The 15766-nt window shown below is 39.6% G+C and overlaps 1 protein-coding gene across 1 annotated transcript in view; it reads left to right on the forward strand.

The window, feature by feature from the left end:
* The first annotated feature begins 7410 nt into the window (after positions 1-7410).
* TENM2 (teneurin transmembrane protein 2) overlaps positions 7411-15766 on the forward strand; it is a 1056669-nt gene continuing 1048313 nt past the window's right edge. Inside the window, exon 1 of the mRNA XM_010863352.1 lies at positions 7411-7636. Coding sequence (XP_010861654.1) covers positions 7411-7636 — 226 coding nt within the window. The remainder of the gene's footprint in view (positions 7637-15766) is intronic.

Here is a 15766-nt window from a genome sequence, read left to right on the forward strand (position 1 = left end):
CTTTTTTCCCCAAAGAAGCAGCCAGTTTCATTGTTTTATGTGTTGTTTTTATCCGTACTGCTGCTGCTGCTAAGTCACTTCAGTCGTGTCCGACTCTGTGCGACCCCATAGACAGAAGCCCACCAGGCTCCCCCGTCCCTGGGATTCTCCAGGCAAGAACACTGGAGTGGGTTGCCATTTCCTTCTCCAATGTGTGACAGTGAAAAGTGAAAGGGAAGTCGCTCAGTCATGTCCGACTCTTAGCGACCCCATGGACTGCAGCCTACCAGGCTCCTCCGTCCATGGGATTTTCCAGGCAAGAGTACTGGAGTGGGGTGCCATACAGTTTTATTTAATTTGGTTCTTTATTAATCTCCTCCTTCTCACTTTTAGTTTTAGTATTTTCTTCTTTTACTAGAATCTGGAAGCTTTGATTATTGATTTGAGAATTTTCCTGTTTTCCAATGAATGTGTTCAGTTTATAAATTTCTCTCTCAGCAGTGTTTTTGTGGTTTCTTATAAATTCTGATATATTTCCTTTTTCCTTTAATGTATATTTTGATCTTGTATGATCTTTTGTCCATGTATTATTTAGAAAATTGTTGTTTAGTTTTTAAGTGTTTAGGTATTTTCTTCTCATTTTTCTATTACTGATTTAGTTTGAGTCCATTGTGGTAAGAGAACATACTCTGTATGACTTCAGTTTGAGATTTGTTTTACAATCCAGGCTATGTTACTTGGGTACTTAAGGATGTGACAGTCTGCTGTTGTTGGGAGGAATAATCTGTAAGTGTTAAATAGGGCTTGTTGGTTGATGGTGTTTTGGGATTCTTCTGTATCTGTCTTGATTTTCTAGTTGTTGAATTCCAGTATTGAAAGCTCCTACTCTGTTTATGGATTTATATATTTTTCTTTTCAATTCTGTTACTTTTTGCTTAATATACTTTGCAGTTTTGTTTGTTTGTTTGTTGTTTTGTACATATATATTTAGAATTGCAACTTCTTGGCAGATTGGTCCTTTTATCATTATCTAATGCCCCTCTCTATCTCTGATAATTTTCTTTGCCTATGAAGTAGACTTTATCTAATACAAATAGTCACTCCTGCATTCTTTTTGTTAATGTTAACTTTATATCTCTTTTTTCTTCGTTTTATTTTCAACATGCCTGCAATGTTATATTTAAATTTACTTACTCGTTGACAGTATGAAGTGGGTTGTATTTTCTAATTCGTTCTGAAGATCTCTATTTTTTAATTTGTGTATTTAGATCACTTACATTTTATATAATTATTGTTATCTTAGGGCTTAATTATGCCATTTTACTCTTTGTTTTCTATTCATGCTCTTGTTCTATTCTTCATTTTTCGCTTTTCTTCTTCCTACTTTTCTGTGGTTTATTGAACGTTTTTTTTGAACTCCATGTTGACTTATGTACAGTGTTTTTGAGTGCATCCTTTTGTATAGTCTTTTTAGCTGTTACATTATACCTACATGTCTTATCCCAGTTTACTGCTTTCATCACTTTACCAGTTATATTGTGGAAACCCTACCTCCCTTTATATCTTCTTACCCTTCTCATTTATAATATCATTTCTTAAATACGACCTCTACATATTTAAAACCTCATCAGACAATTTTATAATTTTTACTTCAACCATTAAAAGTAATTTGGAAAACTCAAAAGGAGGGAGTCTTTGGTCTTTATTAATACTTTCACTAAGTATATATATTCTTTCTTTCTTATTTTTTCTTTCATTATTTCCAAGATTTTTTTTTCCCCCTTCTGTTTTAGAGAAGTACTTCTTTCAACATTAATTCAGAATAGGTCTGCTGGTCATAATGTCCCCTAGTTTTCATCCATCTGAGAATATCATGTCTTCTCCTTCATTCTAGAAGGATATTTTCACTTGATCTAGATTTCTGGGTTGAAATTTCTTTTCTCTCAGCATTTGAAAAATGTTTTGCCATTTCCATCTTGCTTCCATGGTCTGAGAAAAAAACCTACTTTCATTCAAATTGCTTTCCCCTAAACGTAAGGTATCGCTTTTCCTCACTGCCTTCTAGATTTTCTTTGTCTTAAGTTTTCAGAAGTTTAGCTATGATAATGTCTTAAAGTAAATGCATTTGACTTTACCCTTTTGGGGGTTTGTTCAGCATCTTGAATGTTTACAAATTTGGATGTTTTCAGCTACTGTTTTAGCACTTTCTCCGCCCCTCTTTCATATTCTTTTCCTCTGTGACTCTGATAACATAAGCATTAAGTATTTTGTTCTAATTCTGTAGATAGGTCCCTAAGGCTCTGTTCATTTTTTCTTCTTTAGTTTGTTTTTTAATCAACTGTATAGAGTGGGTAATTTCCATTGTTCAGTTTTCAAGTTCCTTCATCCTTTCTTCTATCTCTTTATTCTTCTCTTGAGTCCATCTATTATTTTTTTTTGGCTATTTTAATTTTCACTTCTAAAATTTCTATTGGAGTCTCCTTTGTATCTTCTATTTGTTTGCTGAGACCTTTTTTTTTTTTTTTAATTTGTTTAAAGTGTGCTTTAAATTACTGTTGAAGCATTTTATGATGGCTGTTTTTAAATCTATGTCAAATAATTCTAACATCTTTCTCCTCTCAATGTTGGTATCTATTGATTAAACCTTTTTCATTCCGTTTGAAAATTTTCTAGCTCTTGGTGGTATAGGTTTTGTTTTGTTTTGTTTTTTGAAATCTGGACATTTGAGGTATTGTGTTATGAGAGTCTATGTCTTATTTAAACCTTCTATTATAGTTGGTTTCCTCTGACACTGCTCTGTAAGATGAGAGATCCTACCTCATCATTGCTACTTTTGCCTAAAAGTCCAGGTTTTTCACTCAGTCTTTGCTAGCACTTTAGGGCAGAGAGTTCCTTGTTAGGAACTGGGAGAGGAGGAGAGCTGGGAGTTCTGGTTCCCCACTAGACCTCCGCTGATAGTTCCCTGGTGGTAGGGTTAGGAGTGCTCCATTACTCCTCCCCACATGATATCTGCTAGCACCAATAGCCAACAACAATAGGCAGAAGGACTCATTACCGCTGGGAAAAAATGAAAGTCCTGAGTCTCCACTAGTCCTCCTCCTATATCACCCCAGCGGAGAAGAGTGGCACCTTATAACCACCCAGTGAGGGTGGAAGGCCAGGCTGGCACCCTCTGAGGAGAAGATGACCTCATTACTTCCTAGAAGGCATAAAAGTCCTATCTGCCTTCTTAACCTTCTGTAAACCACTGTTTGGGTTTGGGGTGGCTTGTTGCTTCCTCAGAAACATGGAAATCTAGGCTCCACACTTGGCTTTTGCTGGTGAAGGTGGGAGTCGGGGCTACTGCATTTCCTATGGTATTTGGCTGGGGTGAGATGATTAACATCTAAATGTTTCCCCTTTTGTTAGGCTGCTCCCTTCAAAGTCCTTTGGCTAGAGGCAGCAGGATTTTGTTGGAATTTTTATTGTCTGAGTCTGTTGCTGTTTCTGGGTTGACAATATCTTTAGCTCCAAGAATGAAATATATAGGGCAAAAAGAAATTTCAGAAACTCACCACAGTTTTGTTCCTTAGGTCCTGAGGGCACTAGTAAGTCTGTCTCTTATTCCTACCTTTCAGATTCTTCCTACTGTTATTTTATATATATAATGTATAGGGTCTTCAGCTATACCTAGTGGGGGAAAAAAATTGTAAAAGTACACTTATCCAATCGTTTTGGAAGTGGGGATTTCTAGACTGTGTGATTTTCCATAATAAGCTCAGGACCCAGATTTTAATATAAATTCTGCTGGTTTGTCTCTTTTTTTATTAGAAATTAATTTTTAAATAACAAGCGAGATAAATACAAAATGTCTAGAATCCAACAGCCTGTATACTCTGCTCAGTTTTCTAAGAAATTAGCTTTCCTTGGCTAAAATTTGTCATTTTCTTACCTAATTTTATATAAATGTCTATCAGTTATCTGGAGGTGACATTGCTGACAAACTCAACTATCAAGGGCCTAGGCAAGAAAGAGAAATTTAGCAGGAAGAGATCACTAGGCAACCAAATTAGACGTCAAAATGTCCAAACATTAAATTTCTTGTACTTTATAAATAGGTAATAAGCCTTTAGGCTCCCACTTAGAGCGTGATTTTTAAAAATATGTGTAAAATAAAATCACATACATGTACACGTAGAAAATCAGCCCAATTTCCAAAGCATAATGCAAATTAGAGGAGATAGGATTTCATGAGTTAGGAACACTGAAAACATTAAAAAGTAAAAACTCACTGTGAAGCAGAGGAGAGAAAAATGATAAAATACATTCAAAACAGCCAACCCTTCTCCCCCAGAACACTTGTAGCTCCTCAGTGTTAGAGCACACAATCTTATATATCCTTGTGTGGGTGTTCAGTGGGGTCAGACTCTCTGCAACCTCATAGACTGTAGCTATGTATGGTTTTTCCAGTAGGCATGTATGGATGTTTGAGTTGGACTATAAAGAAAGCTAAGCGCCAAAGAATTGATACTTTTGAACCTGTGGTGTTGGAGAAGACTCTTGAGAGTCCCTTGGACTGCAAGGAGATCCAACCTGTCCATCCTAAAGGAGATCAGTCCTGAGTATTCATTGGAAGGACTGATGCTGAAGCTGAAACTCCAATACTTTGACCACCTAATGAGAAGAACTGAGTCCTCTGAAAAGACCCTGATACTGGGAAAGATACAAGGCAGGAGGAGAAGGGGACAACACAGGATGAGATGGTTGAATGGCATCACCGACTCGATGGACATGAGTTTGAGTAAGCTCTGGGAATTGGTAATGGACAAGGAGGCTTGGCATGCTGCAGTCCATGGGGTCACAAAGAGTCGACACAACTGAGCGACTGAACTGAGACTGCAGCCCTCCAGGATCCTCTGTCCGTGGAATTTTCCAGGCAAGAATACTAGAATGTGATGCCATTCCCTTCTCTGGGGGATCTTCCCCACCCAGGGATCAAACTTGCATCTTGTCTCCTGCATGGGCAAGTAGGTTTTTAGCGTTAGCACCACCTACATCCTTAGTGGCTTCCCCGGTGGCTCAGACAGCAAAGCGTCTGCCTACAATGAGAGAGACCCAGGTTCGATCCCTGGGTCAGGAAGATCCCCTGGAGAAGGAAATGGCAACCCACTCCAGTATTCATGCCTGGAAAGTCCCATGAACTGAGGATCCTGGTGGGCTACAGTCCATGGGGTGGCAAACAGTCCGACATAACTGAGCAACTTCACTTTCACTTTCACATCCTTGGTGGTCACTAAAAGTCTTCCTTTATCTGTATGTAGTTCGAGTATTGATACTTATAATTAGAAGTTTGAGTTTCAGGGATTCATATGATCATCTCTGTCTTATGCAAATTTGCAGCTATTTAGCTTAGACAAAAAATTATTTTTAATCATTCAGAGGAGGAAAAAACTACTTCTTAGCCCTTACCATGTGTTAGGCAGCATATTGAGAGCTTTCCCATTGTGTCCCATCTAATTTTTATAGATACTCTAATCTGTAAATACCTATTTTCTATTTTCAGTGGTTGAGAACCTGAATTTTACAAGGGCTCTGGCTAGTCAGTGGTCATGATGAGATTGATATCCAACAAGACTACAATAGCCAGGCTTTTAACCAGCCTATACTACGGATTCTAAAATGTTAAGATCACATGTTGGGTGTTAAGGGAGAAGTTTTTGGACATCTAGAAATTGCACTAATGTTAAGACACTTGAATCTTTGGTGCAGCCCCCAAAACTTCCATGCTGACGTTGATCATCTTTGCTCCCTAAGCAGGTCCTGGAGTCTTGACTGGTGACTCTCAAAGATGCTTCTCAGCTACTTAAGTCAGAGACTGTAGGTTCCAGGAAACTGAGAATTAATTTTTTTTAAGTGACTGTGGCAACAGCTCGACTCTGCTTGATGTTTACTACAGATATGCCCTCTTTTTATTGCCAGTTGTCAAACAAAGGTATTCCTGATTACAGGCAATGTTTGATACTATACACAAATAGTCTTAATTAGGAGGGTTTCTGAGATCCAGAAGGACCTCTTGGTATGAAAGGACAAGGAAGAGACAACTTGGCTTCTGCTTTCTTGGGGCTGATGTCTTCCACATTGCTGCACATTTAGGCTAGTCCCTTGGTATACACAAGCATCTCATTGCAGTGTGGTAAATAACCAAAGAAGAGCAGAGGGGCTCCAAACTATAGACTTGCTCCCCAAGTACATTCTGACATATTGAGGAAACAGTAAGCATCAGAAGCCTGGATAAAAATCATTACACTGGCTCTGGGTTGTATTTGCCATTTTAATTAAATTTGTGTTTTTCCATTCTGTCCAGGCCCTGGCCCTGTGGTCCAGGCTATTTTGCATGGCTGATGAAATCAGTAAGAGCCTATCATTTGGAACTTGGAGGCATCTAAGTGTTTTGATCTTATTTGCTCGGCAGAAGGCTAGAGTTTTCTGAGTGATGTTTGTCTACATTTCTAGGTCCCAGGTGTCAAGCTGGGGGGCTCCCTGGTTGCCAGATCATATGTTGGAGAGGCTTCTTTCCATCAACTTACCTGTTGCATTCAGTCCTCTTCCCCATTTTTCTTTTCCACAGTGGATATCCCAACTGTGAAAAGGACGCTAGGGTGGGCTTAGGTTGATGGCCATGTGGCTGTGCCAGTTGGACCTCTGTGAGCAAGATGTCCTGTTGGCAGGTGACCAGGGGAAAGACCAGGTGTGTCCAAGAATCAGATTTGCCAAGAAGATAAACCAGATGAGGACTTTACTGAAGGCTCATTAAATAAATCAGAGGAAGACTGCTTGTCAAGAATGCCTTATATTGTTATTCTCCATACCCAGCCAGGCAAGTTTTATGTCGGTCCAGTGTGACCTGGTACCATTAAAAGCATTATCAGCATATATTTATGCCTTTTACATCTTTATTTTATTTGCATTTATTTAATTTTGGTGTTTTTTCCCCCAGTCCTTCAGCAGGAAAAAGAGGAAGCAATTAAAGTCAGATAAAATCAGTTTTACTCTGAACCACTTCATAGTAAGATCTTTCATTAGAGTGACAGACTTACCATGTCGTTTTCACACATATAGAAAATCAAAATATGAGTTATTTTGCTACTATTTTCCCCTGAAATCTATTTAGCTAAATAGCATGGGAATTAATTTACTGCATCAAATGATTCTATTTAGGCTGATTGTTTAAGTATACATTAAGCATTTGCAGAAGAGATGATGCAGCACTGACCAAATTTGCCTTTGTGTGTTTTGATCCAAGTCGAAGCATGAATCAGAACAGAAGGCAGTAATTCTTAGAATCATAGTCTGAGTTTTTCTCCTGTGATGTTTTTAGGTGGCCAAGTGACAAGTGCCCAAACCCCAGCCTGACTTTTCAGAAAGCATCAGCCTTCTGCCAGACCTGGGATAATGGATGTCAAAGACCGGCGACACCGCTCTCTGACCAGGGGACGGTGTGGCAAAGAGTGTCGCTACACGAGCTCCTCCCTGGACAGTGAAGACTGTCGTGTGCCCACCCAGAAGTCCTACAGCTCCAGCGAGACTCTGAAGGCCTATGATCATGACAGCAGGATGCACTATGGAAACCGAGTCACAGACCTCGTTCACCGGGAGTCAGACGAGTTCCCAAGACAAGGTAGGTGGAGCTGACCACACTGAAGGTCTGAGCTGTCTTACTGGCTTGCGCTGTTGCACATCGATGACTGAGGTTGGTGGAAACAGGGAGCAAAGCAGGTCTGCATCAAGTCTCCAATCAAGTTTAGTTTAAGAGAACAATCTTCTTGTCAACCCATGTCAGATTCCTATGGGGATCACAGAAGGGCCTCTTCTGTCCTAGACACTTCAATTCTTTGACAGTTTGTTGGTTACTTTTGGAGACACACCAGGGTAGGTTTTGATCAGATGTAACAGAGAGCAGACCCTTGGCTCCATGAGGGATATCCCTGTGACCATCATGGATCGCAGTCCCAAGGAATATGGAATTATCTGTGATTTTTAAACTATTCTCCTCCTTTTAAACTATTCTCCACAAGCCTCTAAGAGTTCAGATTTCTCCTGCTTCTCACATTGAGCTTCTCGGTTATATTCTCTTTGAACAAATCGTATAATGATAAAAACATATTTGAATCTCTCTCCACTCCCCTCCCATATAATAATAATTCATTTCTCTCTCCCCCCTCAAAAAACATGTGGTGTTAATTCTGAGTTACACATGTTTTTAATGTTTTGAAGTATAGGTCAATTCCAATTCCACTGGTATAATTCCCACACCTGCTTTCCCTAAACATAATTTTCTTATACAATTTTGATTTCTTTGGGGAGGAGAATGTTTTCATCCTAAGCACTGACAGTTGGCGTTCTCTTCTTAGTCACTATCCATGGGAAATTTTGTTATCACTTGTGATGAGTTGCTGTAAATGTGTGAACGCCTGGACTCAGGCACAGTGTTGAAAGGCAGTGTGTCCAAGTTGACTGGCTGGCTCTAGGTCTTATGCTTTGTGTACCAGCCTCACCCTATATGTGATTTACATAAAGTCTTAGCAAAATTACCAGTGTACACGCAAAACTGCAGTGAACACACCAGGAAGGGGCACTCTGCAGTGCCAAGGGTCAAGGTTCCAGCTGCTGGTTTACTGCATCATGTGTTAATACTGATTGTATAGTTCTTATTCTATGTCCCTGTCAGTAAATGTTGCAACTAATTTAATTCTTCATTAGATACCCTAGCTTGTGTCTTATTCCTTTCAGGCCGCTATAACAAAATACTGTGAACTGGTGGCTTATAAATAACAGAAATTTAGTTTGCACAGTTCTGGAAGCAGGGAATGTTAAGGTCAAGTCCTAGCAGATTTGAGTGCTGCTGAGAGGTGTCTTCCTGGCCCATAGATGGCCATCTTGTCCTGTGTCCTCATACAGCTGAGAGGGCAAGGAAACTCTCTGGGGCCTCTTTTATAAGGGCACTAAACCTATTTATGAGGGTTCCACCCTTGTAATTCATTTACCTCCCAAAAGCCCCACCTCCAAATACCATTGAGGGTTAGTTTTCGTATAAAAATTTTGGAGAGTCACAAACATGCAGTCTGTAGAAGCTTCAAATTCCATCCCTGGTTTCTTAATTTCCTTAGCTTAGCTTACTTCATCTTTGTTTATTTCTTAGAAAGCACTACTTATATGTAATATATATGTATATCTCCTATAATCCAGTGATTGTTCTAAAAAAACATGTTCTCAAATGCTCCTCCATTAGCCTAGCTTCACCTTTTATATTTAATAAAACATGCCACAAAATCAGCGGAGAAACAGTTAAAATTTTATCTCTACTGCCTTTGTAGACCCTTGCAGAATGCACTTGTTATTTAATCTTCACTCTTATTTTCTGAGTTAACTGCATGTAAATGAAACACATTGCAAACAAGGGGAGGAGGGTTGCTTGAAAATTGCTCTGTATCAGATGTCTTTGATCTGTGAGTAACTTCAACAAGTGTTTTACTTTGTTAAGTTCTCACCCGACCCCAAAGTGCATGTAGTGGAAATTAGAAGAAAAAAAAAAAACCTGAGGAATCACAGCTTAATTAAAGGAAGGCTTAACTATCCAATTTGAAACCTGAGGATACCTGCCTGTTGCTTCCAGGGGTGTCTCTCATACAAGACTGAGATATTTTGAAAGGTGATGCACATTCAACAAGGTTGACAGCCTTTCGTTTTCTGTTGTGTTTTCTGTTTCCTTTATGATATTATTGCATATGTTTTTGTTTCTCATGATTCTGGGCTAAAATGTGGCCTCTCCTTCCTAAGTCTCATTAAAGGTGCGTCCTGGCTTCTGATCATTGTGCACTGAACTGTAGATCCCAGATTATTGTTGAACTGTGGATTTGCCTGTCACCTTTTCCCTTATTAATATTTACATAAAATGAAACCAAGTGCTTGGGATTTTATTTTCAAATATACCTTTATTCTTCCTGTTTAATCTTGTTCCTCTCCATTGATAATAATGAAAGTCGCTTGGCCATATCAAACCCTTCGCTTTGCAATTAACAATTCACACATGCCTTGTGTTGTTATTGAGCCCATATTTGTTTGTGTAATGTGTTTGCATGAATTAAAAACTGTGCAGGCCAAAAGTAGAAATGAAAAGGCATTGGAAGTATTTGCATATGCAAGTGCAATTCCTTCTGAAGACATCTATGAATTTATGCATGAAAATGTAGTCAGTCTGAGTGGATCTACTTTGATGGGTTCTAAAATTGAACTCTGCAGGAAGTAAATAAGCACATATTTAAGGAGAGGAGGAACAGGAGATACAATCTGGCAAGCAGCATTTTCAGTGTGAAACTTAGCCACTCCAGAGAGGGTTAAAACAAATTTTACACTCAGTAATAACAATAATTTTTTTTAAATGTCATGCATTTCCCATTTTATTTTCTTATTCATGAAATCAAAGAGGAGGATCATCTCAGCACTTATTAGCCTAGAGGTACATTAGCAAGGATCAGAGCGGGATCATCTCCTACGGTATTCTTATTTAAAACCCAAGACAGCGATCATAAAACAAACACGCTTCTCACTTGCAAGCAAGTTTGGCAAACACAGTCGGATGACTCTCCAGATGCTCAGGGGGGAAAAGACTTGCCAGCTAGTAGAAGTGATTAGGGGCTGGGGTCAGACCTTGTCCGGTTTCCCCAGCTGGCCAGCAGCAAGCATCAGATGTGAGAACCTGCCAGGTCCCAGCAGGAAAGATGGGCCACAAGTTCCCCTGAGAAGCTTATGGAAATGCCTGTCAAAGTAAAACTCCTTTGCCTGCTTTCAACACAGAATCCTCCTCCTGCCTCCTCCTCCTGTGGGTCTCTCCTAAGAAGAGACAATGCAAATTACCTGTCTGGCCTCTATTATGTTGGATTCTTCTGGTGTGAAGGGAGAAAATGACTGACCTTAGGTCTGTGGCCGCTGGAGTAATTAGTAAATGACTAATCCTGCACTAAATAGCATCCTAGTGGTCTGAAAGTTAATGCACTTGACAAAAGTGACCAGTGGTCCGATCCCTGGGCAAACCCAGGCCCTGCCTGATCTGTGAAATAGATGCCACTTTGAATAATACAGGTCAGCCAAGTGCTCAGCCCGGTTGTATCAGCTTGTCGTTTTGGACCCTGAAGTTAGGGTGTAGAGCAGTGTGATACACAAGACATCCTCCTGGGGCTTAAGAGCCTCAAGTTAGATGTGAACTCTGCTTTTGCATATTTATGTACTTCTGGCTCTGGTCTAATACTGTGCTTCACCTGGATTATTATAGAGTCTTCAGATATACTGAATAACAACAACAATAATCACCAAAGAGTAATGGCTAACAGTCATGGAGACTTTCTTCATCAGGTGCCCATCTAAGCACTTTACTTCTAGTAACTCAGTTAATATTCACGGTAATATTGTAAAGTGGGTACTATTATTAGTCCGTTTTTTTCTGGATTAAGAAAGCAAGGCATGGGGAGATTAAAGAAATCATCCAAGGTCACAAACATAGGAAGAACTAGAGACAGGTTTCCCATACAGGAAGTTGGATTCCAGAGCTATGTTTTAAACCAATGCGTTTGAGTACTTCTCAAATAAGTAAACCAATGAAAACCAGGCATTCAGTCTCAGTCAAAGGCTCTGAAATTCAATGTCTAAACCTTTTAGGTGTCAACACACCTGTAAGGCTTTCTCAGTATAGGAACTGTAATCACTAAGGTTGATGGAACCTAGAACGAGCTCCACCACCACCAGCACTGCTGATCTAGATTCCTGTTCTCGCCCGCTCCCCTCCATGTGCACAACCATCCCAGACTCCTTGGAAACCTTCCTTCCTACAAGACCTTCCCACCACCCACTCCTGAAGGAAAAAGTTTCCAGGGTCAATATGATTGCCAGGCTAGTCAGCACTGATTCTCTGCCCTCCCCTCGGGGAGGGCATCACTTTTATGCAGCACCTCTCATTCTGGAACACTAACCAAGCAAGGAGGCCCTCTCTAAATACTGTTTCTTAGGCAAACAGAGTTTCTGGGCTATAGTCAAGGCCCAGTGTACCAGAGAGTTCCACCAGGCTGCTCATCCCTCAAACAGCCCTCCTCTCCAGTTAGTGGTACAAGCCTCTTGAGAGGTGGCCGAGATTAAATTCTTTCTCTGTACTTCAGGCTGTCTGTTTGGGTCAAGGTTGAGAATGAATTGGGGGAAGATTGGAGTTTTGAAAGATTGCTTGTATCACTTCTCTCCATCAGATCTAGCATAGAAATAACTTCACTAACCGTTTAAAAATACATCAACACATACGCATATGCATTTGACACTGGGTTTGATTTTGGCATGTCGTAAACCAGTTTTCACTCTTATGATCTTTAAAATAATTTGGGCAATACATTTTTGCTCTGTGTAATTTGACATAGCATAACTTTAACATGTGCTAATGACCTAAAAACTCACAAACCAATAAACTCAAGTGGTTACCTATATCAATTAATGTATATTATAATTATTGAAGTATATTGGGAATGTATGAGTATTTCTGTTTATACCATTGTCTTAATAGAGTTACTTATCCACTGTACCCAAAGCACCATTTAGGTTCTATTTTGAAAACCCTAGGCTTTTAATTTACCTATAATGATAAACTTTTACATTTTAGAAGTGTTCAAAAGTTTGGTTGATAAATATCTGGAAGACTTGATCAGTAGCTTAAGGAGATTGCATTCCATTTATTCTTCTACCCCTAGGCAGGACTTCTTTTCATACTTCAACTGAGAATAATATTTTATCAATACTTCTTACTGTCGTGTTGCTTTAAAAAAAAACTTAAAAAAAGAGAATTTATAACATTTCGGTGGATAATGATATGTTGTCTTCTTGCTGGCTAACTCAAATGCTTGTTGCTTCATCTGAAAGGTATATGGGAGAGTAGTGGCAGACCCAGAGTTAACTGTGTCTAAATCTCAGTATCCATGTCTTTGAGCAGTATGACCTTGATCACATTCGAGAATGTAGACTAAGTCTTATTTTCTGTTCTTATAAACGTTTCCACAATATGATTATTGGGACCCTTTCTTTTTTTTTTTTAATTAATTTTATTCTATTCTCAAACTTTACATAATTGTATTAGTTCTGCCAAACATCAAAATGAATCCACCACGGGTATACATGTGTTCCCCATCCTGAACCCCCCTCCCTCCTCCCTCCCCACACCATCCCTCTGGGTCGTCCCAGTGCACCAGCCCCAAGCATCCAGTATCGTGCATTGAACCTGGACTGGCATCTAGTTTCATACATGATATTTTACATGTTTCAATGCCATTCTCCCAAATCTTCCCACCCTCTCCCTCTCCCACAGAACAATGCATTTATCATGCTGTGGATGTTATCTTTCTGTTAATAAGTGCTGAATACATGCTAACAGTTATAATTACTATCATTTTAATTTTATACCAAGCAAAAGTGGTGATTGTCCTCTTTCTACCCTTACAATACTGTGTGCAACACAAATCTCCTTTTCCCCTTGCTTAGGTTTGTTTCCTGTGACTTGCAATAGTTCTGGCTCCTCGAAGCCAGAAATTCCCTTCCAGCTGTTGGACTCCCCACACACCATACCTTTTGCTCCCAAAGATGAGCATAACTCATAGATTATTTCCCTATTTTTAGAAAGGAATGAAAGATACCATCTAACAAATGCCAGCCGATGCCAACACACTGTAGAGTTGCTAGTCAGACAATTTTACAAGTAAAGAAAAGAACAGAAAAATGCTCGAAGATAGTGGCATTGGATGCAATATTTTAACAGATGTGCCTTTTATAGCATATAATTGGCATGTAACTCTGAGGAACGGTTTTAAATTACAAGCAGATTTTATACATATAAACTCTGGATGAAAATGAATTCATTCTCATCATGCTACATGTAATACTTTGAAGCCCTTGTCACTTAGAGAGTTGAGCTTTTCTGGATGTTCATTGTTGATATTCTCTGCCCTTCTAAGATTACAATCTTCCTGTCTCCCAGTTGTTATTCTTTCAGTAATTACCTACTGTCAATTATACCTTCAACTTCAGATCTAACTTTCTTTGAATTGTTTTCCTTTTTCTGCTTTTTCTTCCCCCCATGGTAATTCTCCATTTCACCTGTGACGTCCCCTCTTTCATCTCCACAGCATCTCCTTTAAAGCAGCCTTGTTTGTATAATGTTAGTGTTCACAGCTTCTCTTTCTCAAGACTCATTCAGTTACAAGTAAAAGTAGGATAATATCCCAACTGAAATTAACTTATGAAAACATCAGATGCATTGTCTTACATCGTTGGAGAATCGAGAAGTACATCTGGCCTCACACTTTTGTATCTTGTTCCTCCTCCTCTTTACTTGGCTTTACGCTGGAGAGAGAGATGTTTGAAGATGTCTGTTGATAACCCCACTCCCAGATTTCTTCCCTGGGTAGCACTATTGGAAGCAGTCTTTTGCAATCATCAGCAGAACATTCCTAACGAAGGTTCAGGTGGGCCTGGCGTGGGACACATGCTCATGCCTCTGTCACTCTACCCTCAGTTGGCCTTGTCTTGGGCTTAGGCTATCCTGTACCTGGAGGTGGCTTATGAGTAGTTCCTAGGCCTGATGGCATTAACACTACTTAGCAAATAAATGTCTTAAAATCAGACATAGGTAAGAAATATCGCCATGTCCCCAATACTAGCAGCACTCAAGTATGAAACACATGTGGTCTTTCCAAGCTCCATTTCTGCTTTTCCAATTGCCTTTGGAATATTTTTCTTAAAAAGTCACGTGTCAAACGTAATTGTCTTTTCCTCAATATCTGTTTCCTGCCGCCTCCCCACCCCGACACCGAAACCCCAGTTTGGGAGAAAGGTATCACAACATTTGCCTCTTAAAAGAGTCATCTAAGACTCTTTTTTTCTTGCTTCTCTATTTCACTATATCATGACCATTATCCCTCTTAATTTTATTTTAGTCCCAAGCTTCCTAACCCATGGGAAGCTTCCAACATTGCAATATTGTCCCTCTGCTTCACCATTTAAGTTGCCTTTTGCCCTTAGTTTTTCCCTTAGCATTTTTTTTTCTTCTGTATAATGGATAGTCTGGTGTTTCTAAAACACTGCCTTAGTTTTAAGGAGTAGCCATGAGGCACTGTGGAGGTGATGGAGCTACTGGAGCTGATGGAATTCCAGCTGAGCTATTTCAAATCCTGAAAGACGATGCTGTGAAAGTGCTGCACTCAATATGCCAGCACATTTGGAAAACTCAGCAGTGGCCCCAGGACTGGAAAAGGTCAGTTTTCATTCCAGTCCCAAAGAATGCTCAAACTACCGCACAGTTGCACTCATCTCACACGCTAGTAAAGTAATGCTCAAAATTCTCCAAGCCAGGCTTCAGCAATATGTGAACCGTGAACTTCTTCATGTTCGAGCTGGTTTTAGAAAAGGCAGAGGAACCAGAGATCAAATTGCCAACATCCGCTGGATCATCGAAAAAGCAAGAGAGTTCCAGAAAAGCATCTATTTCTGCTTTATTGACTATGCCAAAGCCTTTGTATGTATCACAATAAACTGTGGAGAATTCTGAAAGAGATGGGAATACCAGAGCACCTGATCTGCCTCTTGAGAAATTTGTATGCAGGTCAGGAAGCAACAGTTAGAACTGGACATGGAACAACAGACTGGTTCCAAATAGGAAAAGGAGTACGTCAAGGCTGTATATTGTCACCCTGTTTATTTAACTTATATGCAGAGTACATCATGAGAA

Source organism: Bison bison, unplaced genomic scaffold (assembly GCF_000754665.1).
Source record: "Bison bison bison isolate TAMUID 2011002044 unplaced genomic scaffold, Bison_UMD1.0 scf7180017864490, whole genome shotgun sequence".
Taxonomy (NCBI): Eukaryota; Metazoa; Chordata; class Mammalia; order Artiodactyla; family Bovidae; genus Bison; species Bison bison.